The 24,250-nt window shown below is 41.7% G+C and overlaps 3 protein-coding genes across 3 annotated transcripts in view; all 3 read left to right on the plus strand.

Moving 5' to 3' along the window:
• Positions 1–10,814, plus strand: part of myo15ab (myosin XVAb) — a 54,427-nt gene extending 43,613 nt beyond the window's left edge. The window contains exons 58-75 of the mRNA XM_080879306.1: positions 137–248; positions 337–411; positions 2,726–2,931; positions 3,023–3,141; positions 3,785–3,854; positions 3,950–4,022; positions 4,305–4,378; positions 4,502–4,584; positions 4,670–4,800; positions 4,878–4,972; positions 5,911–5,988; positions 6,095–6,191; positions 7,299–7,459; positions 7,546–7,679; positions 9,543–9,676; positions 9,807–9,940; positions 10,070–10,210; positions 10,299–10,814. Coding sequence (XP_080735432.1) covers positions 137–248; positions 337–411; positions 2,726–2,931; positions 3,023–3,141; positions 3,785–3,854; positions 3,950–4,022; positions 4,305–4,378; positions 4,502–4,584; positions 4,670–4,800; positions 4,878–4,972; positions 5,911–5,988; positions 6,095–6,191; positions 7,299–7,459; positions 7,546–7,679; positions 9,543–9,676; positions 9,807–9,940; positions 10,070–10,210; positions 10,299–10,400 — 2,019 coding nt within the window. The 3' untranslated portion in view covers positions 10,401–10,814. The remainder of the gene's footprint in view (positions 1–136; positions 249–336; positions 412–2,725; positions 2,932–3,022; positions 3,142–3,784; positions 3,855–3,949; positions 4,023–4,304; positions 4,379–4,501; positions 4,585–4,669; positions 4,801–4,877; positions 4,973–5,910; positions 5,989–6,094; positions 6,192–7,298; positions 7,460–7,545; positions 7,680–9,542; positions 9,677–9,806; positions 9,941–10,069; positions 10,211–10,298) is intronic.
• A 587-nt stretch (positions 10,815–11,401) lies between these two features.
• Positions 11,402–14,407, plus strand: alkbh5 (alkB homolog 5, RNA demethylase). Its single transcript, XM_080879775.1, has 4 exons — positions 11,402–12,754; positions 12,853–12,933; positions 13,034–13,156; positions 14,176–14,407. The coding sequence occupies exons 1-4, from the start codon at positions 12,042–12,044 to the stop codon at positions 14,330–14,332; spliced, it is 1,074 nt and encodes a 357-aa protein (XP_080735901.1). The 5' UTR covers positions 11,402–12,041; the 3' UTR covers positions 14,333–14,407.
• Positions 14,408–16,680: 2,273 nt separating this feature from the next.
• mief2 (mitochondrial elongation factor 2) lies at positions 16,681–23,963 on the plus strand. Its single transcript, XM_080879422.1, has 8 exons — positions 16,681–16,839; positions 19,892–20,051; positions 20,664–20,829; positions 20,915–21,006; positions 21,480–21,656; positions 21,756–21,919; positions 22,091–22,243; positions 22,660–23,963. The coding sequence occupies exons 2-8, from the start codon at positions 19,914–19,916 to the stop codon at positions 23,168–23,170; spliced, it is 1,401 nt and encodes a 466-aa protein (XP_080735548.1). The 5' UTR covers positions 16,681–16,839; positions 19,892–19,913; the 3' UTR covers positions 23,171–23,963.
• The last annotated feature ends 287 nt before the right edge of the window (positions 23,964–24,250 follow it).

The raw sequence follows: 24,250 nt of genomic DNA on the forward strand, positions 1-24,250 counted from the left end.
AACGTCCAGATACACAAAGATAAACAACAATTACACATATAAAACATACGCAGGTATTTGAGCTGTTTAAAAAAAAAAGAAAGAAAAACCAAAAATAAGCTCTTTTTTCTGTGTTTTTCCCCTTTTCCCCCTCAAGGACTCAGACTACGTGATTGCAGAGCGTAACTTTGTTACAGATGAACGCTCGATGCTCAGTTTCCATAAAGGTGACATCATCAGGCTCCAGGTTATGGATGGGCTGGAGAAAGGTGAGGCACTGGTGTGGAAGTCACGCTGTATTCTGTGTGAATCTGCGGCAGACTCATGAGCTCATATTTGCCTTTGCTCATTCTCCAGGGTACAGCTATGGCTGCGTGGTGAGGAAGAAGGTTGTGTTTTTGGAGGAGCTCAAAAGAGACACTCAGGACTTTGGTATTTATGAAATCCTGTTATTTTAATAACAAAAAACAATCAGTTTTGCACAGAGTTCCCAGATGTTGGACGAGGCCCAAATATAAACAAAGCGACAATTCAAAATGACGGTTTTAAAGGATTTACTAACCTATGCTGCGCTGTGTACCCTGGGGATGTGAGGGTATTTTTAAAGCCAGGGAAGAATAGCTGCAGTCGTGTTGACGGCGCCTGCGGCACTCTTTAAATACAATATTGTATCAGAAAATTATTTTCCAGATGGATGACTGCAATGCAGTTCCAAAACTATTGATTTATGTGTTTTCTTGAGGACATAAAAGATGAAATGGGATCACAAATGTCACGTCAAGCAGTCAGTGGATAAGACAAACTACAGCAGAAGTTTGCGCACATATTTCTAATTTAATCTGACGTATTGGTTTTGTTTTTCGGGGTCTTAAATTCAGAACTTATAAATTGCTCATATAGCACTCCATGCTCATGTTTTATTCATGTGAATTCTGCCTGCGCCATTGAGACCGCTCTCATTCAACCACAGTCTTTAAATGGTAGCATAAAAAGCTATATTTTTACATAAATTAACCTTTAATGTTAAGTTGATTTATGGGCTGCATAAAACATTTTTCATCAACTACGTTTGAGTTGGTCCCCGGCCCTGTTTACTGCTTGAGGATGTTGAGGATGTTTTTGAGCACTATATCAAAATTGGAAGATTAACAATTCAGGTTTTTTTCAGTCATATTGCCACAGGAGTATAAAATCATGCACCTAGCTATGCAGTCTGGCCATACAAAAATATGTGAAAGAATGGGTCAGTCTACAGAAGGGATATCCAACTCATTTTATGTAATAGGCCACATACTGCTTACTTTCATCTAAGAGTAAACCTCCCTTTTTGTCACTGTAAAGAAGTTTAACTGCACATTAAATCTGTCAAATATCGTAATATAAGCAAAAAAAGAAGGAAAGTTCAACAGTTCAACTCATTTCTTTCCTGCATGATAAAGAAATTAAGTAAATAAAAGACATCTGTCAGCACGATAATCCCCAGACTGACCTGTAATTACAAAAAATTTTTCATTAATTCACAGGAAATTCTGTTTCTTTTTATCTTACTGTTGGTCTATTGCAAAAATCAGACTGAGATTTCTATTGTAGATAGTGGAAAAAATGGGTTTTCTCTCATTTTTGTGTTTATCTTTTACATAATTACTTTGGTGTAGTAAGAATGGCCACAGGGAGGTCTTTATCAGTGGAATGCTGTATTTTAAAGTACACAATTTAAACCCTCCTTCACATTTCCAAAGCCATCAGGTGGGCGAGATTGGAGTCCTTGTTGATTTCTTCCTCCGGGTCTTAAGTTTGACACTCCTGTTCTAAAGGGTTTCCTAAATTTGGGTGTGGAGCTGTCATAGGATGGTAGCTTTGCTACAAGTCAGTTGGTGACATTTCTTCACTCATAGATATTTCCCAATCAACTGCAACATGTACTGTTGCAAAGTGGAAGCATTTAGGAACCACAGAAACTTGGTGTAAACTTACAGAGCAGGTTGATGGGTTGAGCTCCAAACCTCCTCTGGCATTATCATAAATACGAAATCTGTATTTATGGAGCCATGGAAACTGTGGCATAGGTTTCCATGGCTGTCCAGCTGCATGCAAGCTTTACATCACTGAGCAAAATGCCAGCTGTCAGATGAAGTGTCTCAGGACTCTAGAGCAGTCAAAACATATTCTGTGGATTGATTAATTTTATTTCTCTATCTGGTAGTCTGATGGATGAATCTTGGTTTGACAAATGACAACTGCATGCTTCTAACTTTGCTTCTTCTCCTCAGAAAACTGAACCAGTTTTCACATAAGTCTGAAAAAGAAAAAAACAAACGGCGTCTCTGGAAACTATGAGCCAGCTGACAGGTTAAACTATTGAATATTGCAGCATTAATTTCATCACTCGCTTAGCTTCGAGGATTGCTGCAGCACCATGTCATGTTTGGGATCAGGGTTGGAGGTTGCCCCATATCAGATAAGTTAGCCTTATGTCTCTACAATTATAGAGGAGACTGCCTTTTGTGCCAGGTTATCAGTGTGGCAGCAGAGAGGTGGGAGGGGGATCACATCTTGTAAATGAATGCAAAGCCTGCAGATAAAGATCCGACCACTTTAATTGAAAAGCTGACCTGCTGGTAGAGGAAAGGCCGATAGCGATCAGGATTTGCAGTAAAGCAAAAGCTTGTTTAGGCACAGTGAACAATCAGCTGTTTGCCCTGCATCACCTGCACCTTGTTACCCCTCTGCTCTGTCTGCGCATCAGGCTGGAAGTTTGGCGCCGTGTTCGGCCGCTCCGGCGCATTCCCCGCCGAGTGCGTCCATCCCGTCGCTCCTCCTGACTTCCTGTCACTTCCACTGGACCGAAAGTCGGAGCCTCGAGGTGGAGCAGGACAGTTCGCTGTGTCATCAGCTGTCGCTGTCGCCGTAGCATCCACCATGGCCGCGCATGAGATAGATCAAACAATTGAGGTTCACAGACACTCACACACGCATACAGATTGCTTGTTTTTCTGTCAAACTGAATTCAGGTTGTTTTTCACTGTCACTCTTTGCCTTTCAGAAGGTCTCTGTTGATGGCTTTGCTGATGGAGATCTGGATGAAAGCGCCCTGCAGGACACGAAATATGACATGCTGGAGTTTGCCAAGAAGTACTTCAGACAGGCGCCCAGCGGGAAAGGGTGAGGGAAAACACAGAATGAGTTTACCGTGCTCTAACAGCAGAACAGGAAAAAGATGTGTTAGTTATCTTTTGTTCTTAGTAATCAGCAGGGAATAGACAAAGCCACCAGACTTCCTAACAATAACACTGTATTTTCATGTAAAATTATCACTGAGTGAGAACATTAGAAGCAACAGAATGTCTCCTTAATTTTAGTGCACAGTCTTCAAGTGGATGCAGCTGCTGAGCAGCAGGAACAGCGAACCTGTTGCTGTTAGAAATTTCACTAGGCAAAGATAAAAGAGTGAAATGAGGAGGTACGGCCCGAGAAGGAGCATCAGAAAGGGGCATCGAAAGTAATCAAAAATACTTGAGTTACTTTGAAAATCATTTAGGAGCTAGGCGCTCCTGTGTTCACAAGTTCTGCATTGAAATACAATTTACGATGCTAAGTCCTGCTCCAATGATAGAATATTAAAATGATGTAACACTGAGAGGTACTAATCTGCATCATAGGTACACTGAAATCAGTTGTGTCGAAAGTGCTTGCGTACTCTTGTTTAGATACATATTTGAAGGTTGCTAATTTTCAGGCAATTCAAATAAATGCTGTTTTATTGGAACTAAAAGGCAACATGAGGCATGACTGACTGTGTTCACAGAGCTTCCCTGAAGAGCAAAAGCAAGAACAGAGACTGCCGGGAGCCCATTGAAATGATCAAGTTTTCCAAGGTGCCTTCTTCTTTGCTCTCAGTTTTGCTGTCGTAACACTACGGCCGCACCGCGTCGTTCGCGTAACTTTTCTTGTACTGTGTTCACCTTTGCAGACGCCTCTGACTGAATCTCTGATAGAGTTCACAGACCCGGCCATGAACAGAGTGGCAGCCGATCTCTTCCTGTGTAAGTTCTCACCTTCTGTCGTCTTCAGTTACATTAATAATTTTCTGATTTTTTTTACAACCCGGGCTTCAAGTGATCTTCTGTTCAGAGGAGATGTTCTCATATCCTGTGCCATCTACTGCATATCTGTTCATCTCGGCAAAGCAAGAGCTGAGGTTCCTGTTTTTTCCCCGTAAAAAGGATTTGAGGGGAATTTTTCATTATGTGATTTGACCATCTGAAGTTCAGGTTTAAATGTTGGTGTGCGTGTGTGTGTGTGTCCTGGTTATGTATTTTATGTAGCCATGATGCGTTTCATGGGCGACTCTCCATTAAGGGGGCTAACAGAACAGGAAGTGGTCAGCACTTTCCTCAAGGTAAACATACAGATCATTTTTCGCCTTGTCTACTCTGCTGTTTTCTCTTTGACAGCTGGCTAATCTTTTTATGCTGTTCTATGTATTTTTGTGTGTATGTGTGTGCGTCCATCCACCGCTCAGCTCATAAGAGAGTTCTCCTTGATGAGGGATGAGGCTTACTGCCAGCTCCTCAAACAGCTTACCACTAACACCAGCTCCAAACCGTAAGTCCGCACACCGACACACACGGTACAAGCCTCTTTCATCACTGAGCCTGTGATTCCGAGCGTGCACTCCTGTGCTCCACAGCGACAGTTGCCAGCGAGGCTGGCGGCTGCTGTACATCCTGACTGCTTTCCACTGCTGCTCTGAAGTCCTCAAGCCCTTCCTCCTCAAATACCTGCAGCAGGCCTCTCGCAGCGCAGGAGTGCAGTATCAGGGTAACGAGCGCGCACAAACACACAGCTTTTACTGTCCCGTGAGTGTAAATGTGTAACGTTGCCTATAAAATTGGCAGGCATAGCTAAAGCGTGCGAGCAGAATCTGAAGAAGACGTTCCAGTTTGGCGGCCGCATTGTTCCACCCAACAGCATGGAGCTGAAGGCTATGATGGTCAGTGTCTCTCTTTAATTTATGTCCCGAAGTTTCCACTCACAGTTTATCACGTTTGCTGATTTGTGCATAAAATGAATAAAAAGCAAAACTATTTGCTGTAAATTGTACTAAAATAATGGTGTCAGGTTTAGGGAGCATTCAAAGCTGAAGCTACCCCAGCGCTTCAGTAGTGCTGTGCTCCTGTCTGCATTGTTTCGTTGCACCTCTGTGGGTGTGTACACTCTTTGTTCACTATATTTTTTTTGTTACAAACTGAATAAGGACAGACACAATTTCCAAACCCAGTCTGCCTTGAATTAGAATGAAGTTTACTCCTATTATGTTATGTTACAGTACTGTTATTGATGTAAGCAGTAAGTTAATGAGGTAGCTGGCTGAACTGAATTGGCTTTTGAAAGATGAAAAGTTATATTCTATTTTATTGTAATAGGCAACAAATTGAATGAAAGACCAAACCAAGCAATGGTCGGATCCCACCAGCAGGCATTGTCTGAATAATCAAAGCTTTTTTTCTCCCCTCCCTCTTTGCCAGGGAACTCGATTGTTGTCCAAAATCTATTACACATCAGAAAGCCACAGTGTTGCAGTGGCTGACACGCTTCTGGGGATTCTAGTGTGAGACTAATTCCCAACAAATGCACAATTTTCTCCTGTTTCAGCAATACTTGGCAAAAAGTGCAGCGTCCAGCTTTTTTAGCAAATAACTAAAGGATGCAACTTGGAAGCCACTTTAAAAGATTTATTGAGGAACCAGCAGGCTTGGGGGGCTGAATGCTACAAACAGGAGAGCCTAATGAGAGAAAAACATGCTGTTAATTTTAAAAAAAAACAGGTTTCATTGGGTGTAGGATCTTGTGAAGTAGCCCCACTTATACAGTGTGTGTAGTTTAATCTCTAGCAGTGTATTACATGTGTATGTGTTCGTGCCTCCTCAGGCGGGACGGAGTTCAAAACGTCAGCTGTTCCTCTTCCCCGGGGGTATCGAACGTCATGTGAAAATCAAAACTTGCTCTGTAAGTGCTCAGCTGCCACTTTCACCATCACTGGTGTGCATCATGAGAGCGAGTGCATCCATGTGTCTGCACTGACACTGTTGTGTTTGGGTTTTGGTTTTTTTAGGTTGCCCTGGAGGTGATCGAGGAGCTGTGTTATGAGATGGGTCTGCACAAGCTGGAGGCTATGGAAGAATATGCCATATTTTTAGTGACCAATAGAGGTATGCTCATGGGCAGCTTGTCTCAAACACATACAAACACATACATATTAAACTTTGTATTTATGCTCTTTGAGAATCTCTGTTAGTTGCTCTCTGAGGTTTAGCTGTAAGAGAAAGTCAGGGAATGGTAAAACTCATCATCTAATCCTTTGCAGGTCTTAAAATGAGGTAAATACAGCCCGCAGTGAACATAACACACGACGTATTGCATTTTTAATTTACCCAAAATTACACTAAAATGCAGAAGCAGTGTGCGGAAAAATTAATTACAACTGTCATGGTTTCTATCTGACTTAACAGGGTAAGAAGCAGCCAGCTGCTGCTAATCAGATCCACTCGATTAAAGCAGAAGTTTCGGCAGGTTGCTCATCTGCAGCATTTTGGTGTGAGTTAACTCTGGAAGGGCTTAAATTTCCAAACTATTTGACATCCACCATTCAACAGTGAGAAAGATTATTCACAAGTGGAAAACATTCAACGCAGTGCCATAGCCAATCAAGGAAACTCAGTTTCCTGGACTCAAACACAACCTGGAGACCGACAGCTTTGCAATTTCAAAAGGTTTATTAACGAGTATGCTCAGGATTTTAACTCAGGAAGACTGGTCTGCCAGAGAAGGCAGGTAAATTAGCCAAAGTGTAATATGTTATATTTTTTATTTTTATGTCGTGATCTGTAAAACCTTATCATTTGAGGAAGGGGCACCTTCTTTCACATGACTGTACCTCTAAAAGTAAACATTTTTTTGTGTGTATTTAAAAACACAAGTGATGAAGAACGGCCCTATGGCTCGTTTCCTTCTGCTTTATCAATAATTTAATGTTTGAGCCCCTTGAAATGCTCTCACAGTACATATACTTTATACACAAACACCATTGTTGTCTTTTTTCTTCCCTGAGCATTAAATATCTCCACATGATAACAGCTGGCAGCTGCTCTGACTCCTGCGCTTTTCCGAAGCACAGCAGGTCACGCAGCATGGGGCTGCACAGCACATTTCAGAACACGAGTATCAATAGTTTTAACTCCTTTTTGGGGGCTGAGCAGTGGCCAGTGTGAAAATATGCACGTCCACTGTGTAAAAACTTTGCATATTTGCATGTTCAGGTCAGAATGTGCGTCCTTTGAACAAGCATGAGTACATCCTGGATGTGGCGACAGAGGCCGAGTTAGTCGACACCGGCTACAGCTTCTGGTTCAGGCGAGTCGTCTGGACTCAGCCGCTCAAGTTTGACAATGAGCTCTGTGTGGCCATGCACTATAACCAGGTACAACATTTGCCGCACATACTCGGTAGCTGCTGTTTACCTGTGTGTATGCATGTGTGCATAACCCTGTTTTTGTGATTATTTAGATCCTTCCAGACTACTGTAAGGGTCTGCTGAATGTTCTTCCACATGGAAAAGTGAGCGATCAACAGTTTCACCAGATCTCCAAACTGGCAGCTTTGCAGCACCGAGCCAAAGACAACATCTTCATTCCCAGCATGTGAGGAAACAGCAGCACTGAGAAAGTGGTTATAGTTTAATTCTAATGAGCCCCAAAGAGGACTTTAAATTTAACCTGGAGTTCAATTTTACTTAATTTTACATACTTACTTTGTTCTGAACAATTTACTTTAGTGATAATCATTGTCCTGAAAACACAAACTTATTGTACTTTAACAATCCTGATGTCAAACAAATCCCAATTAAAAGAAAATATTAGCAACTAGCAATTAGCTCCAACTCTGTGCATTTAGGCAGATAAACATGGTTGAAGAAAGTTAATTTAAATGACTGAATGTGGCATGGTTGTTCATGCCCGATGAGCTAAACTGAGTATTTCAGAAACTGCTAATCTGCTGATCTCTAGCGTTTTCAGAGAATGGTCTACAGAAGAGAAAATATTCTGCGAGCAACAGTTCTGGTTCAGATTGGCCAGACTGTTCTGTTCTGAGAAGAGCATCTCTGAATGCATAGCACACTGAACCTTGAAACAGAGAAGCTCCAGGCAGCAGATGACAACACTGGGTGGCACTCTTGTTAGCTAAGAACAGGAAACTACATTTTTTTTGCACAATTTGCCCATTATCGGCAAAATCTGGTCTGGTAAAACCTGATTTCTGTTATAACATTCAGAATTTGGCATACACTTTGTACAAGTATGGATCCATCCTGTCAACAATTTATCCTGCAGGTGTAATGGCTTATTTTCTTCAAGCATCCCAGCCCACCTGAATGTTATTCCTGATCGCGTCTATCCCTTTATGGCCACAGTGTACCCATCTTCTGATGGCTGCTTCCAGCAGGATAACGCACCATGCCTAAAAGCTCAGAACATCGTAAACTGGTTTCATGAACATGACAATGAGTTCACTGTACACCTTTGGGATGTGGTAGATTGAGAAATTCTCATATTGTATTTGCAGCTGACAAATGTGCAGCACCTCTTTGATACTGTCATGTTAATATGAACCAAAATCTTTGTGGAATGGTTCCAGCAGCTTGTTGGATCTTTGCCACAAACAATGAAGGCAGTCCTGAAGGCAAAAGAGATCCAGCCTGGTATTAATAAGATGTACCTAATAAAGTGTTCAGTGACTGTAGATGGAAGTCATTCATGATGTAAAAACAGTGTCAGCATGTTTCTATACATTCTTTATGTTTGTCTAACTTCGGTTTTGTTTTTGCCTTTAAATATTATAACTTGTTAACTAAGTTATTCTTGATATTTGAACGTTGAATGAACACTTTCCCCAGGATTTCTGGATGGGTTAGACTTTAAAATGAAATAATTCTATTCCCATCAAAAACTTTGGTAATACACCCTACAATGACCAAATTTGTTGTGGTCTTTTATATCTATAATGTAGTATTAATGCTCATTTTAGTGGTGAGAAATTACAGCAATTAAAGTGTGAAATAAAGGAACGAGAATTTAGTGTCAAGCTGAAAAATTAAGAGTAAAGACCTCATAAAATGGCCTGCATAAAAGAAAACAGAGTAAAATCTTGTATAATGTTAATGTTTAAGTGGAGGATTCTGACTCGACTTGCAGCAGTTTAGTAAATGCAGGCACAGACTGTGGTGCAGTCACCAGTTATTGTGTTTAAAAGGCATGACTGCTTTTCTACTTTCTCAACTGTAAAAACTCTTATATGACTTCTTGCTCTAACCGCTGTTATCCTCGATCCTTCCTCCCCCATACACAGACACACACACAGACACACACAGACACACACACACAGCCTAAAGCGGAGAAGAGCAGCTCACTGAGTTGTAAAACTCTTCTGGAGAAATGTGGGAAATCACAGAGTGAAACAGACTGCTGTTTATCTGATACTCTGTTTCTGTTCTCCCTCTCCTGCAGACACGAATTATCGGAGTACATCGCCACACCTCTCTTCAAAAAGCAGCCACCCCAGCAGTGGGTTACCATGGCGACACAGCATATGCAGCAAGTACAGGCACTGAACCCGCACCAGGCCCGAGCACAGTTTCTGGGTAAGATTGCTGTGGACATTAAGAAGCGCTGCAGGAACACCTGGTGGTCTACAGTAATGTGTTAAACTAAAACTCAACTGCTTCACCCCAAGATTGAAAATTTACTCAAATTTTTCTTGTGCGCTTTCAGGCCTGGTCAGTGCATTCCCCATGTTCGGCTCTTCGTTCTTCTACATCCACAGCAGCAGCTCCACCACCTTTTACGCTCCCAGTATCGTTGCTGTCAATCAACACGGTCTCCACTTCCTCCACAAAAATACCCATGTAAGGAGCGCGCACACACACACACCTTTGGTCGGCTTATGACTCAGCGCATCGTGATGAGAAGATGAACTCATATGCAGATCTGTAATTTCAGCAGACAGCTGTAAAAGTTTAGTCTCTGTCATGCAGGAGATGATGGCACTGGTCCCCCTGGCGGATATACAGTCCACCCGCACCCAGAGACCCACTGCTGGGACCAGTTACCCTTATGTAGACCTCACCTTAGGGGATATGAATGCACAACGTGTCATTCAGCTACAGCTGGAGCAGGTATTATGCAAACCACACATCTAAAGAATCTTGATCATCTTTAGCCAGTCAGCTTTCGGGCTCTGATCCACTCTTTCTTCATCCTCAGGGCCTGGAACTGTGTCGAGTCGTCGCCATGCAGGTGGAAAACATGATGTCAGTGCGGGAGAAGAGGCTCACTCTGCCACCCAGCGAAATCACCATGCTGTAACGCACAAACTTTCACGAGTGCACATGCTCTCGCTAATGTACATGAGACCTTCATAAATAGCCTACCTCTTCTCAGCTTAAGGTGTTTGCTATATGTATCTCGCACACACAAATGTGAGGTCACTTTCTATGAGTGCAGAACAAGAATGGATCTCAATACTGGACGAATTTCCTGTTTTTCTATCTGTGTGACTCATTAATAATTGCACTTAACTGTTTTATGTGTACAGAAGCTGTAAATGAAATGTGGGGAGGCTTTGCAGGGCCGGTGTCGTGTCTTCACAAAGTTTTATAACTGATAGGCTACATGTTTTATATTTTTTTATAAGTACAGTTGACTGTACTCTTTATTGTTATATTCAGCCCTTGATAATGCCCATTTTGTTAAAAAAAAATCAAAACAAGAAACATTATATATAAATCACAATAAATCAGGGTTTTTAAAAACAATTGTGAACTTCTTCAGTGATTATTATATTACGTGCATAACTATACACTGCTGGGGAAAAAGTGAAATATTTAATCAGCAACCTTTCTCCTAATCAGGTATTTACTGACTTCATTGTTTACACACATAATATTAAAAATATACATTGTTTCAGTGTGCGAGAGTTAAGCCGAATACTGCTTGCTTCCAAACTCTATAGCGGCCGGTAAGTAGTTATTTTTACTGTATAACAACACTTTTTTTTATTCCACTATATTCACTCTTTTATTCTTCTTCGTGATATGTAATGAAATAAAAAGTTTGCATAAAACTTTAAAAACTATTTTTTAGTCGCACAGTTTTCTTTCTTTGTATATCTGCTATATAAACTGAAAACCAGCGGAATTAATAAAAAAAAAACCAGAGCTATCTGGATGTAAAGTGTGGACTCAGTGGAGGTAAATAAGAGGTAAGTGGGACAGAATTAGCAGCAGAGGACTAAAATGTGTCCTCGGGGTTCCCAAAATGGATTTAGCCCCGCCCCACACTGTCAAATCGTCACCGAGCATGCGCAGACTTCTGGCAGGTTACACGAGTTTATTTTCAGCCTTTTTCTTGGAGACGGTTTGTGCTGGTGTAAACTAAGAGGAGGTCAAGATTCGTGCGCATATAGCAATGCGTTTCCCAGGCTATTGGAGTTAAAACCTGACTCGTCTGCGGAGCTCTGAGGTCTGGAGTTTAACGGCGACATGTGAAATGTTGCTGCGTGGTTTGTCTGTTTTTCCAGGCGGCGACGGACAGACCCAGCCAGGCTAGTGGAGCTAACTAACTTACTAGCTTGCTCGCTAGCTGGTAGCCAGGCCGCTCAGATAATATTTTTTCGCGTTTCTGCTGGCCGAGCGTGCTGCATTTGCCACGGCTCTGTTTTCCTGAGAGAGTCCGGTAAGGTAATCTCCAGACTGTCAACTGCCACACCACATCGTTACTTCAATGCAGACGCGGAGTGGCCCACCAGCTTAGCTAATGTTAGCTACTTTATGCGCTGCGAGAAAGTAACTGGACCCTTTAAAGCAAGTGATATTCATCTGTTAGACGTCTAGTCCGCTCACGCTAACAAGACCCCGAGTAATTGTTGCTGAAATGCAGCGCTGATGCGTGCTATCTGTTAGCTAGCAGCCCTCGTCGCAGCACGCCGGTCATCTTGTTTTGGCTGATATGGCAGCCAGTGGATACTCCGACCTGAGGGAGAAGCTCAAATCCATGACTCCGCACAGAGACGACTACGAAAACAAGTGCGTGGACGAAACGAGCAACGGGAAACACCGAAAACGCAAGCACCGGGAATCCGATGACGACGAGTACGAGCACAGCGATGACAGCACGGACCTCCGGGAGCAGGAGGCCCGCCGGGTGAGGAGCAGCATCCAGCAGAAGACCATCTTCACGCCGGAGGAGTGCGCCCTCATCGAGAAGAAGATCGACGAGGTGGTTGCACAGGCAGAGGCCGGACATTACCGCGAGCACACCGTGGATAGAGCGCCCCTTCGGAATAAGTACTTCTTCGGGGAGGGCTACACGTATGGAGCCCAGCTGGAGAAGCGTGGTCCGGGTCAGGAGCGGCTGTACCGCAAAGGAGAAGTGGACGAGATCCCGAGTTGGGTGCACGAGCTGGTGATCAATCGGCTGGTGACAAACGGAGTCATCCCAGAGGGGTTTGTTAACAGTGCAGTCATCAATGACTATCAGCCAGGTGGCTGCATCGTGTCACACGTGGATCCTTTGCACATCTTTGACCGGCCCATCGTGTCCGTGTCCTTCTTCAGTGACAGCGCTCTCTGCTTCGGCTGCCGCTTCCAGTTCAAACCGATTCGGGTGTCTGAGCCCGTGTTTGTCTTGCCTGTGAGAAGAGGAAGTGTCACCGTGCTTAGGTGAGTATAGCTGTGTTTGCTGTCATGTTTTGTGTTTTTGTGTAGTTCCCACGGGCTGCAGAGAGCAGTCACTAAAAGCCTCTTTTCCCCTCTCTCAGTGGCTATGCAGCAGATGACATTACCCACTGCATCCGACCACAGGACATAAAAGAAAGGCGTGCAGTAATCATCCTCAGAAAGTGAGTCAACACACTGTGATTTTGAAAAATTGACAATCCTAATTTAAACCTCTCTCTCAACCCCAGTCTTTCTTATTCTGCTTCTTCTTCTTTTTGGCAGGACTAGACCTGACGCTCCTCGACTGGGCTCTGACAGCTCGTTAAGAGCTTCTTTGGCACAGAAACCAGGTCGCCTGAAAGCCAAACGTTCTCATCGCAAAGCAGACCCTGATGCTGCTCACAGGTATCCACCCGCACGTGCTAACACACCAGAGGTCTTCATGGTACAAACTAAACTGAGAAAAGTCAGACAGCGCACGAGTATTTCATCTGATGAGAAACTGGTCAAAATGTAATTGGAAAACATAGAGGCTGCAATCAGTGAGTGCTAGGAAGGGGTACCAGAGTTTGGCATTAAATTCATACTGATTCCAGTCTCCTCTAAACTGAAACATTGATAAGTGTCTGGACAAGTGGTGCCACTCTCAGTATTTATGTAACGTTAATTCATTCTAACAAAGCCGGTGTTTAGAAATTCACAGCTGCCCCCTGAAAATGAGGCTGCTAGTCTCAAGCAGATTGTCTGCCCCTCAAGTCACAGTAACTAGGGCTATTAATGAGTCTTTTATGAAATGCACAGTTGGCATCGGTGTGAGTACTTCTTTAAGTGGCTCTAATTAATTCTCAGGCAAACAGCACAACAAACGCTTTCTCAATCAATAAATGAGGCAGAAAGCCTTGGCCAAAGATATTGTAAGGCTAAGTTTGTTGACATGACAGTACAAGCAATGCTTGTTTTTGCCAGCATAATTAGATGTGTGGAAAGTGTGATGTGTACAAACAAAAACATTTACCTATTTCTGCCAAAGAAAAAAAAAGATTCCTGTCAGGATGACAGGCTGCGGAGCGGAGTAGGTGATCCCATGTTGGGTCAAGATGATGTGTGTAAACACCAGTGAGTGGTATTCATCATACAGTCTGTTCAAGTTTAAACATGTAGAAAAGATATAGAGGGTGTCATATCTTGGTTTTTAAGTTGCTGTGACAGAAAAGCGTCTTCCACTGAGGTCAGGGACGATACTAGCCTCTGGTCTCGCTACTCACGTGGAAAACTGGGGAGCACTTAAGCAGAGCTCTAAGCTGTAATATTTTGTCATGGCTCAGAGGTGGTGAATCTGCAAGAATAAACGTGAGGTGTGTTAGTAAGATAACTCTGTGCGATGAAAGGGTTTGTGATGAATGACCCAAATGTGACTCCACCAGGCCGAGGGTTCTGGAGATGGATAAAGAGGAGAACAGACGTCCTTCACTGTCCCGTCATCGTCACAGCATCACCTCAGAGAACTACAGGAGACGCGGCCAAGACTACGACAAAGAGCAGGAGAGTTCAGGGCGCAAAGTCAAAATGAGGCGCCACTGAGGACTCCTTTCACATGTGAATATCTGGTTGTTGTTGTTTTTTTTTAATGTAAGCCCATCAGCCACAACATGAAAACTACTGACAGGTGAACAGGATGATCTCATTACAGAACAGCGTCGTTTGAATCCTCGGGGCCCTGGCGTTCATGTCAAAGTTACTCTGGCCAGCTAAACACTGGAGCACAGCAGGACAAACAGCAATGAGGAAAACATCTTAGCAGGACACACAGGCAGCCAAAGAATCTGCTGCTATCATCACAGCGCCATCAGAGACACCCCTACCCCTATGGCATGATAGGTCAAATCTGTTTTGGCAACACTGAGTGCGGCCTGCACCGTTTTGAGCAGGTGGTTTTAATGTTATGGCTGATTATTATATTTCAGTATTATATTATTTGTTCATTCAAACTTGCTCCTTTTGTTTCAGTTTGGCACAGGGAGGGCAGTTATCATACTGTTGCTTTTTGATTTGAGTGGATTAGTTTTTGGCAGACAAAGCTTACATCTCTGCTACTTATTACAGCACTTGGAGTTATTCACTACAGTTAGGCTCTGTTGATAAACTGTTCAGTTAAATGAAACTTTTTGTTTGTATGTTCATAGATACCTAAAACTGGCATGTTTTGTTTTTTTTTGTAACCAAGATGTACAGACCTTGAGAGCTGAAAGGAGTATGGACTTGTAAAAAGGAAACCCTGGGCTGTAATCTAACTTGTTATAATGTACAATATGTTTATATAGTGTTTGATTGGAGGACTTTTATGGAGCGTTTGAGTTTTAGCACCTACGTTTCTGACCTGTAACTTCACTCAGTTCACTTTAGCCTCCATTTTGCAGTTTTAAGTTGCAGCAGACGTGAAACCTGGATTTCTGTTTTACGATTCAACTCGGCCGCATGGCTTCTGTTGCTGGTCTGTCAGCTGGAGTGATGCACCATTTCAGGAGCAATGGAAAAACTCAGGTCTTGTTTTACACTCCTGTTTCATTCTGACGTTGTTGCGGTCCTGTGCTAGATCTAAATTTTTTTTCTTTTAAATAAGGTGAAATTGGGGTCAGTCAGAACTTTAATTTGAGCAGAATGACCTCCATTACGTCCTGTTTAGTTTGGGTCTGAGCAGAAACAATTTCCTTGCGGTTTGCTGTGTAAACATAAATTTGTTGCTTGCTTCCAGTCAACCATGTTTGGCAGAGGTACTCATTAGATGACTTCTTAGTATGGAGTTACATATGAGCAAAAATAACCTTGGTTCAGAGGAGAAATTGCTTTCTAAAAACAGGACGTGGGGTGTTCATGGCTCTGTGTAGCTCGGCTAAAGTTGAAATGATTGTGTGGACAGTGAAGGAGCATAAAATGGTTTCATGGGTTTTTAGTTGTCATTTGTTTTGACTGACAAAGGTCCTCGCTAAATGAAATAAAGCTGAATTTGCCTCTCCCGAGTCTATTTATTCTGCCTGCCATACTGACAAATATGTATTTGTTACATTTTTAAGTGCAGAATTTGAGATTAAATGATCTATTGAGAAATCTTATTTTATATCTAATATCAGTAAGAATAGAATAGAATTCAACTTTATTGTCATTGCACAGGTACAGGGCAACGAAATGCAGTTTGCATCCATCCAGAAGTGCTTTAGCCATGATCGAGAAGCTGAAACATATAGCACTACAATTTACTGCAAACTTTCCAGCCACTGCAAACTGCTAAACAAATGCAGTTATGAACTTTTTTTTTTTAATGGTCTGATTCTGTGGTATCAGAAATACAATTTCTTCTGGAAACTTCAATCTAGAGTACTCCCATTTTATCATTTCAAAGCAGAAAGCTGACGTAAGCAGTTTCCTCACAAGCTCCACCTCATGAACTAAGTCAGGGTATTCATCTAAAGTTTCCTCTACAAACTGCTGCTGAATTTAACATCTGATCCAAATGAGCTGTTTATGTTTTTACACTATGTTGAACTGATGAAATTTAACTTCAGTGAAGGCTTGCTGAAAAGCCTAAAAACCTTCTTTCTTGTCAGCCACTTTGAGTAGGAGAGAACTTTCATCTTCACTGAAATCTCATCTTATAGCTTTGGAATAGTTAATTATTAAGTGATGATTTAACTTAAAGGGAGAACCACAAAAAGGAAAAAAGCTGCCCACATATATATATGTATGTGTGTATATATGTATTTGTTACATTATTTTTGGAAATTCAGATAAATGTATAGAAATAACCCGATTAGTTAGAACAACTGTACAGAAGAGAGCCGGACAGTTATTGAAGGTCTGTTGTGCCAGAGCGTCACCAGGGGGCGCTAAGGCACCTTTAACGATGATTATCATCCGAAATTTTAAAAAAAGACGAAGAAGCCACCAGCTGTTAGCTACTGTTTATGGCATACTTATGGCAGCAAACGACAGTCGACAGGCTTTTTTTATTTGCCAAAAAAGCATCAAAAGACGTGTTCTGTCAAACTCCAATGGTTCTGAACCTGAATATCACATTTTCTTCGCACTGAGTGGTAAGCATATTTATCAGGAGGGTGGAGAGATAACTTATATAATGGACTGCTAACAAGGCTAACCAGCTGGCTAGCTGCTAACAATGAGAAACGCTTTGTTTTTGTCTGCGTTGTTATTCGGACAGCTGTGTAACTTTACTGTCTGTCAGTATGTTACTCGTTTCCGTCGACGTATTTTTCGACTGTTTTTGTAAGGCTAGAGATGAGAGGGGAGGTCGGCGCTAAAATACTGTCACAACTCGTTAGTAGTGAGACCTTCAAAAGTTTGAGTGATTCCAGATGTTTCACAGAAACACTTAATTGAAGTCTCCTCTCTTAAATTTCCAAGTCTCCCTTTGGAAAAATGCCTCAGCAATGTATTTGGAGGCTGTTAAAGGACCAGTTATGCAAGCAATTAGTTCGTTTGGATATAACCCAGAGCATGACTAAAGCAGTAACCGCAATAATATAATATTATTTGGAGGTAAAAACAGAAACAAGATAACAAAACAGATAAAACTAGGTGAGTGATTAGCAGACTCTAAAAGTTGTTTCTGAAGAGGAGAGTTAAAGAGGAGTAAGAAAAGTTGAAACAACACCATATGCTTCTGTCATGACCTGCTTTCCACACTCTTTCTCAAAAGCACCAAGAGACAGATAAACGAAACGGACTAAACAGGGGGTTAATCAAACCTTAAGCATGGTTAAGGTTCCTCAAAGTCTGGAGCCACATTCTGCAAACTTGACTAATTTGGTCCAAACACATTGTCAGTGAAATGCTGAGAACGCATTGCACTGTTCTGCATCGTGATATCACATGAAAACAGGCAAAGAACTCTCTTTAGCAAGCAGCAGAATCAGAGCATCTTGGATTCATGTAAAGACAGTTGACTCTGAGAGAAATTAAACATTCAGAAGAATTCTCCAAAATGCCAAATATCTTGAAGGCTTGTTTTAAGGGCAAAAGATCAGCACACCAAGATTTTTTCTTTTCAGTTTACTACTCTTATTATGAAGTCAATTAACATTAGAAACTTTTCCACAGTACTCTTACGGTGAACATACTGGCAGTCCAGTCAGCAGGATAAACTGCAAATCCTTTAATCCTGTGGGAGAAGTCTAACTTTGCCCTTTCTACATTTGCCATGTGATATGTTTAGTATTTGGTCAGTAATCTATCACACAGATGGAAAAGAAGAAAATTGCATTTTATTTGTATAATGTCTTTGTTAGTGTCATATATAATGGCAATGGCAGGTTTATATATATTAAGATAAAAACCTAAGAATCTGTGCAGGTTTGCAGTGCTTTAAAGTGAAAATGGCAAAAATAAAACTTTACAACCTCCCATTCACACACACTCACAGCTATTAAATGTAGAGTTTGTTTTTGTTTTTGAATGTCGGCAAAGACGGAGCGCTGCCTGTCCTCTGTCAGTTGAAGTCTAGTAGGATATGCTGCTGCTGATGGTGGTGCTAATGTGTCTGTAAAATATATATATATATATATATATATATATATATATATATATATATATATATATATATGTATATATATATATATATATATATATATATATATATATATATATATATATATATATATATATATATATATAAAATAAATAAATAATATTTTTTTCACGCTTAAATTAGCAGTTTGAATGCGGTGGTATAATTAAGCACTATTGTGACAGCAATCAGGATATTGATGTAAGTATTGACCTGATGGTAACAGAACAGTGACCTCTGTTCTGATAGTCAAAGTGACACCTCCATGCTGTATGTGCTGTAACTAGATGACTCAGGGATGCACCGGGTCTATAAATAGAGCGCTCCTTTGGTTTTGGGACCCTGTGCCTCTTGCAGGGAGCGAGGACACAGAGTTGTTTGAAATGGTTTTGAGTAATATCTTATAGCTATTTGTGGATATCAGGCATCTGGAGCTAAACGCGATAAGCTCAACAAACTTTCGGCTTTGTACAAACTAAAAATACATTTCTATCACTGTCATGTTCAGTTATAGAAGCTTACAATCAGCTTAAACAAGCTCCTTAACTGAAGTTTTGCAGTGCACTGGATCATAGACCTCATAGTGGGAGGGATGTTTTACCAACAGACTGATGTGTCACAACAGGAAAATCCCAGGTGTCATCAGTAAGGGCTGGTGTACTGTAATGAGCTTAGGAGTGCAATTAATGGGATTGATTACACCTGTGGAAAAAGACCATGACACAAAAGTCTGCTTTAAATTAGCTTGCCTTTCTATAACACCTAGCTATGAAAGAAAAAAGAAAGGAATATCGTTGTATCAAGCCCAGTTAGGCGAATGCATGTCAGACATTGATCCTTACTTTTTTTTTTAAACAGAACCTTTATTGTGGCTGTTTCAGGTCTAAAATATGACCTTAGTTGCACCATATTCAAGGCAACCGTTGCAGACATATTTAGTTCCTGATACTAAAGCAGTGAGCAGAGCCCTGAATGGTGTAGTCAGCTACACCAGTCTGTGAAGCTCTCTTCATGTAACTACATCACTATTAACTCAGTGACAATTCTGAAGCATGTCAAAACTGAGCTGTCAGGATTCCCGCTAACAATAATAGCCATGTTTGTTTATGTAACACTGTTTCTGCCAGCACTTTCTGACATGTTTAGTTATTCTTTAACTGGGAAGGGATGCTGCTTTAAGAAAGATGAGAGCAGGTTTTGTCATTCTAAGAAATACTCTGTGGCTCGTAGAAGTATTGACATAAAGAGTGCTGAAAGATTAAGAACCAAGCCCTTCATTCAAGGTATAAAAGCTTCAGTTTATTTCTTTAATGTGTCCACACATCTTTGAAGAATACTCTGCTCGATGTGTGTGAAGTTATTCATCATATTAAATAGAAATGTTGCTGTGCACACTATTCCACTTTCATGAATTATTCAGACTTCAACACTTTAGAGTGCTGTTGCATACAATTATTTCTAAACGAAGAGAAACCCCCAAAATGTTGTTTTCCATCTGACAGTCAGTCATATCTTGTGTTGCCTTCTGCTCTTCCAAATGCATGCCGTCTCCTTTTCCAAAGGCTGACCACGAAAAAGGAGAAGATGAACTTCCAGAGCAGTCGGAGGCGAGGAGAGGAAGGCATCGCTGTAGTGATTGACTTTCTGCTGTCTAATGCCCGGCTGGTTCTGGGAGTTGGAGGTGCGGCTCTGCTGGGGATCGCTACACTGGCAGTGAAACGGGTGAGTGCTTTTTGAGTTTGTTAGTACCACATCACAACATCTTTCCCAAGCCCAGTGAGTATGGAAATATTGTGTATCTAAAGGGATGAATGACAGATTCCTCATCATTTGTTCATCATTTTTGCCTTTTCTCGCCTTTATACATCACTCTTGTAGCTGCCAGTAACAATAATTTTAAATTCTGATCTAATAATATAATATAATGTATGTGATTCTGAAAAAGATCATTATGCACAATGAGTACTTTTACTTAATGTACTTTAACTGTGTTGCAAAAGGGATGAAACAAGTAAAAGTAATAGTGCAAAATCTGAATTTTGCACTATTACACATGGATCTAAAAATCATGCCTTATGGCATCTCTCCCCATTTTCTTTGCTGTTTTTACGTCAGTGTTAAATATTATAATCTCTTATGATTCTTTCACCCTCATCTATGCTAAACCATTTAAAAAAAAAAAAAAAATCTTACATGCACTTTGGACTGCACAGGTCCTGAGGATGGTTCTGTCTATCAACATTTATTTGCCTGTGGGTTGTGATGGTGTATGTAATTGTATTTGTGGAGTGTACTCATGGCTGCACGTCTGTGACAATGAGTGTTTTCATTCAGCTGATAGAGCGTGCAGGCCGTGCAGCAGATGACGAAAAGGTGGAGCAGAAGATGGCTGAGAGCTGGGAGGAGTTGAGTTTGGTCTCTGCTTCCCCAACACTCATCAGGAAGGGCATAGAGGGTGTGGTGATGAAGCATGTCACCAAGGCAACCAAACAGCAGAAAGGTATTTGAGCGACTGAAAGTGGGCACACAAATACACAGAACGTATCCTTCTGTTATTATATCACAGCTGTTCTCTTTTCACTCAGCTGATCTCTGCCAGCAGCCTCAGATGCTGGACGTGCAGACTAAACCGGAGTCAAAGTCCAAGAGGCTCCAGCTGTGCGCCCTGACTTTGCAGGTACACTCTGACACTTCACCTCTGAGCCCTTGAAGAGAGAGAATATGAAGTCTCAGCAACTGCTCTGTAGTTCCTCTGCTGCTGTTGGCTCATTTATGTATGCGCGTCCAGCATGTTTTGTTAAGTGCAGTGCTTAGGGGATACATATTTATTATGCACTATTAGGCTGACAGAGCCCCAAGAGCCCTGCCAATTCAAAAAACAGTGTGTGCTGGGCAAGCAGAAGATACAGAAGAAGTCAGACAAGCATGACATTGCTCTGAGGTATTGTGCATAACATCCACATAAGCAGAGAAATTAGTATAAGATAATAATTTCTTCAGTAAATGTTAGCAGTGCTTTTAAATGGTCAAATCAAGAGTTGCAGTATGAACTTTGGGAGTTTCCTTGCATGATGACTATAAATAGCAATAGATGTGTTAGAACAAAGTAGGGAGTATTAAAACTGATTTTAAATTATGTGAACTGTTCAGGAGCGTCTGCAGCAGTACTACCACACAAGGGCGGCGCTCTCTCCCCAGGAGGTGCAGAGGGCTCAGTCTGTGGCTCTGGACATCTGCACTGAGATCCAAGGTTTTCTGCACAGCCGTCACCCAGACATGCCTCTGGGTGATATGACACTCGGCGGTTCTCTGCTGGATGATTTGCAGGTATACACAACAGAAATATATTTCCCGCTGATGGGGAAACGAGCCTCTGATTTTGTCTAGCAACATCTTGGAATTGTTTTGTTATGTGCTGGTCTTTAGGTGGTCAGTGCAGACCATGCGTGCCTGCTGGTGCCTCTACAGCTGGAGTCTTCTCTGTGGCGTCTCATCCCAGGAGAGGAAACGTTGCTCACACATCCTCTGCACTGGATGGTCCGACGGATCAATCTAGAATATTTTCCCAAAGGACGCAGCTACTGGGACAGGTGATCACCACACATTTTTTTTATGTCTGTATTAAATCAAACACATGTGTAGCATATTAATATAGTGTATTGGCCTCCACTTTCCATTTTAGAAGCAAAATTAATAGAATTTGGGGGTTTTTGAGACGCTGTTAAATGGATGAAACAAGGGTCTCTACTTGTGTCTTGCAGGTATTTGGTGGGCGGCTATCTGTCTGCAGAAGCTGTTGTGAACATGTTCAGTAAGGCTGTCATGGAAACTGTGAACTGGCCGTCAATCAGCAGCACTTTGGACTGTGTCGTCAGACCTGTACTAGGAGGACCTGACCTGAGATTGGAGATCCGGTGTGTGCCCATGCTTAACTGCTGATTTGTTGAAAATTGTGTTGTTGTTTTTTAAATAGTAACATGTTGTATTTAATAGTTCACTGCTGACATTACTTAATTAATACAGTTTGATATTGTATGACGAAGCGCACACACCATTCTTGAAATGAGTCTCTGGATCTAGAAAGATGTATTAGTCCAGATTAGTTTGTGATATACGCTCAAAAGGTATAAATATTTATAAATATTTATATTTGATGCAAGATAGACCTAGCTTCACCCTCAGTATAATTTTCATTCAAACCTGAGTTTATGAGTAATCTAACCAACAAACATACTAACAAACTGAGTGATGGGTATAACTAAGAAAATAATAAACTCTACAGAAATGTCTGTTTGCATTGAACTGACACTCCTCTGTTGTCATGCTGCAGGCCTGGAAATGCAGTCGAAGGAGCAGAGAGCGACTATCAGCCCTTGTTTGTCTCTATGTTGCCTCTGTTGAGCGAGGGCGATGTGGTTTTGACCGCCCAGCCAGAGTTTACGTCTCCTTGGGTGAACGCCTGGCATCTCTCTCTCTACCCGTGGGAAACTCAACGTCTGGCTCAGCTTGATGCAGCCGACAACGGCTACCGCAAACACACCCTTAAAATACTCAAAGCGGTGTGCAGACAGAACCCTGCCCTGCGACCGCTCAAAGCCACCCCGCTGGCCAATCTCATCCTGCACCTTAGCGACTCCGAGAGCGACTGGTCCGAGACCAGCTTGGATGTAAGATTCCAACAATGTATCACAGAGCTAATTGGCTACCTCGAGCAAGGGGCGCTGCACAGTTACTTTAAACCAGCCGTCAATCTGCTGAGCGGCTTGTCAGAGGACCAGGTGGACCAGATGGGCTTCATGTTCTACTGTGCTGTGTCAGAGCCGGAAATACTGCTTATTTAACGCTGCACACCCACAGCATGTCAGTTCTCTCAAGCTCTGACATGCAGAGATCAAAGGAATAATCTTATCTGTGATGTCTGGTTCAAGGCTCCTTGTCTAGCGCCTCCATATTTGACACAAATGAAAAGGGCACAGTTGCTGTGGCATAATGGCAGGCACCATGGTTTGATGTCTACGCTGGTGGAGGAGACGTTACAAGGAGGCTGCAGATTTGCCAATCAGGCTAAACAAGGCACTCTGAGGAAAAGAGACAGGCAAAGAGTTGAAAAAATATTTGTCAGAATGTCTGAAATGGTGTGTCAGACCTTTAGATTTGTGTGGTATCTTTCCCAATTACACAGCTCAATATATCAACAGCAGAAGAGGAGAATGGCTTGTTCCTTTATCCTCTGATTAACGGTGTGTGCCCCGAATCATCTTCTTAGATCACTGAAATGTTTTCTATGCAGATCAATAATAACATGATGAAAACCACCAGCTGTTGCTGCACTATCCAGTGTATCTGAGTTGGGCTTATTTAACTCATTGTGAACATTTAAATATAATGATGGTTTGAAGTGCTGAGCATTTTTCTTTGTCTTGTTTAGTCATCTGTCTGTTGTGAGTCGTTTCTGGGTATAATAACCCTTTAAATTATGCTTTGAACCTTCCTAATGATTTTATGCAGTTTTTTTTTTTTAAATACAGAGTGAATGTGGTGGGAATATTTTAATTGTGTGCTTTGATGGTCGTAAGAGAAATAGTTTTTCTGTGAGTGAACAGCAAAACTGCAAATAAAAATGAAAAGCTTTTATTTAGATTCCTGTAACTTTGTTACATTAAAAAGTGTTTTACGTTTATGAACCTATAAGGTGGCATGTATTGTGAATTTCAAATGAGTCATGGGGGTACCTCAAACCATTGCTTGTTAGGCCTCTTACAATATATTCATTCAGCGAGCTGTGAGCACTGAAGCCCACTCACCTGTGGTTCAAACCCTATGTTTGTGAGGAGCAGCCTCAGAAGAAAGTTGGTTTAAGAGAAAGGTGGATTTAAAGGATAAGGGACTAAAGAGGGAAGAACTTGGAGGCGGCACCAGTG

The sequence above is a fragment of the Rhamphochromis sp. 'chilingali' genome (genome assembly GCF_963969265.1).
Source record: "Rhamphochromis sp. 'chilingali' genome assembly, chromosome: 4".
In the NCBI taxonomy this organism is placed as follows: domain Eukaryota; kingdom Metazoa; phylum Chordata; class Actinopteri; order Cichliformes; family Cichlidae; genus Rhamphochromis; species Rhamphochromis sp. 'chilingali'.